The sequence below is a fragment of the Buceros rhinoceros genome, unplaced genomic scaffold, assembly GCF_000710305.1.
Source record: "Buceros rhinoceros silvestris isolate BGI_N320 unplaced genomic scaffold, ASM71030v1 scaffold10372, whole genome shotgun sequence".
Classification (NCBI taxonomy): Eukaryota; Metazoa; Chordata; class Aves; order Bucerotiformes; family Bucerotidae; genus Buceros; species Buceros rhinoceros.
The window spans coordinates 8,039-9,110 of NW_010400731.1; the positions used below are offsets into that span (position 1 = coordinate 8,039).

Sequence of the window (1,072 nt, forward strand, 5' to 3'; positions counted from 1 at the left end):
GGCCTGGCCGGCTCGTCCCTGCCCCCCCCCTGCCGCACCAACCCCGGGGAAGCCCATCCTCCAGCCTCCCCGTTTCAGACTGCTTTGCTGAGCACCCTTGGCGCAAGCCGGGCTGGGAGGGAACGCAACGCGCGCAGGGGTGATGTGCTGTGCAAACCTTTCCTTTCCTGCCCCCCGGGCTGCAGCTCTCCGACACCCTACGCTCGTGCTCGGCCTCGGACGAGGACATCGTGCGAGCCATGCGGCGCTGCTGGGAGGAGAACCGCTACCTGCTGTGCCCCCACTCCGCCGTGGCTGCCCACTACCACTACTTGTGGCCAGACAGGTAAGGACAGCTGTGCTGGGAGCAGCGGGGACCGGAGCTTCGCTTCCTTTGCTCCTGCAGCACCTCCAGCTCCGGGCTAGTTTATGTAAAAAGTTTTCTTTGCTTTTCTCTCCTTTTCAGCACTCCCCGGTGCTGCTTAGCTCCAGCCTCCGCAGCCAAATTTCAGGAGGCCCTGATCCAAGCGGGGCTGGTTCCCCAGCTCCCCCCTGAAATCACTGCCTTAACGGCGATGGAGACCAGATCCACACCCCTGGAGCAGGGGCAGGATTGGACACAGGCACTTCGGGAACGGATTGAAGCCACGGCACAGCGGCGGGGGGTCACTGGGCAGGGAGCCACGCAGACCTGAGCTACGGGAGCACAGCTTCTGGGGGGGCTCACTTTCCATCGCCAAGAGAGCCTGGGTTTATGCTGGGAGAGGAGCCTGTGCTCTCCACGTAATGAATTATTAGCAAGAGCTTTGCCATTGAATTATATAGACTATTTCGTAACATTTTCAGCAAAGAGCTCAGCAACTGTATCCCGTTTTTCCTAGTAACTCTAGTACAACATGACTGAAACTCTGAATAAACCCACCCATCCCCACATGTCTAGCTGTTACAGAAAGCTCCCGTAGCTACCCGCAGTTTCTGGCTTCCTGAGCATTATCCAGAATTCTGCCCCTTGTTCAGCCCAGCAATCCCAGTGGCACCCAAGATGTTCAGTGGGAAATGCGTGCAGGGCTGCAGTGGAGCCGCTTTACCCATC

The 1,072-nt window shown here is 58.8% G+C and overlaps 1 protein-coding gene across 1 annotated transcript in view; it reads left to right on the plus strand.

Annotated features, from left to right (window-relative positions):
* Positions 1-674, plus strand: part of THNSL2 (threonine synthase-like 2 (S. cerevisiae)) — an 8,048-nt gene extending 7,374 nt beyond the window's left edge. The window contains exons 8-9 of the mRNA XM_010132008.1: positions 186-325; positions 446-674. Coding sequence (XP_010130310.1) covers positions 186-325; positions 446-674 — 369 coding nt within the window. The remainder of the gene's footprint in view (positions 1-185; positions 326-445) is intronic.
* The last annotated feature ends 398 nt before the right edge of the window (positions 675-1,072 follow it).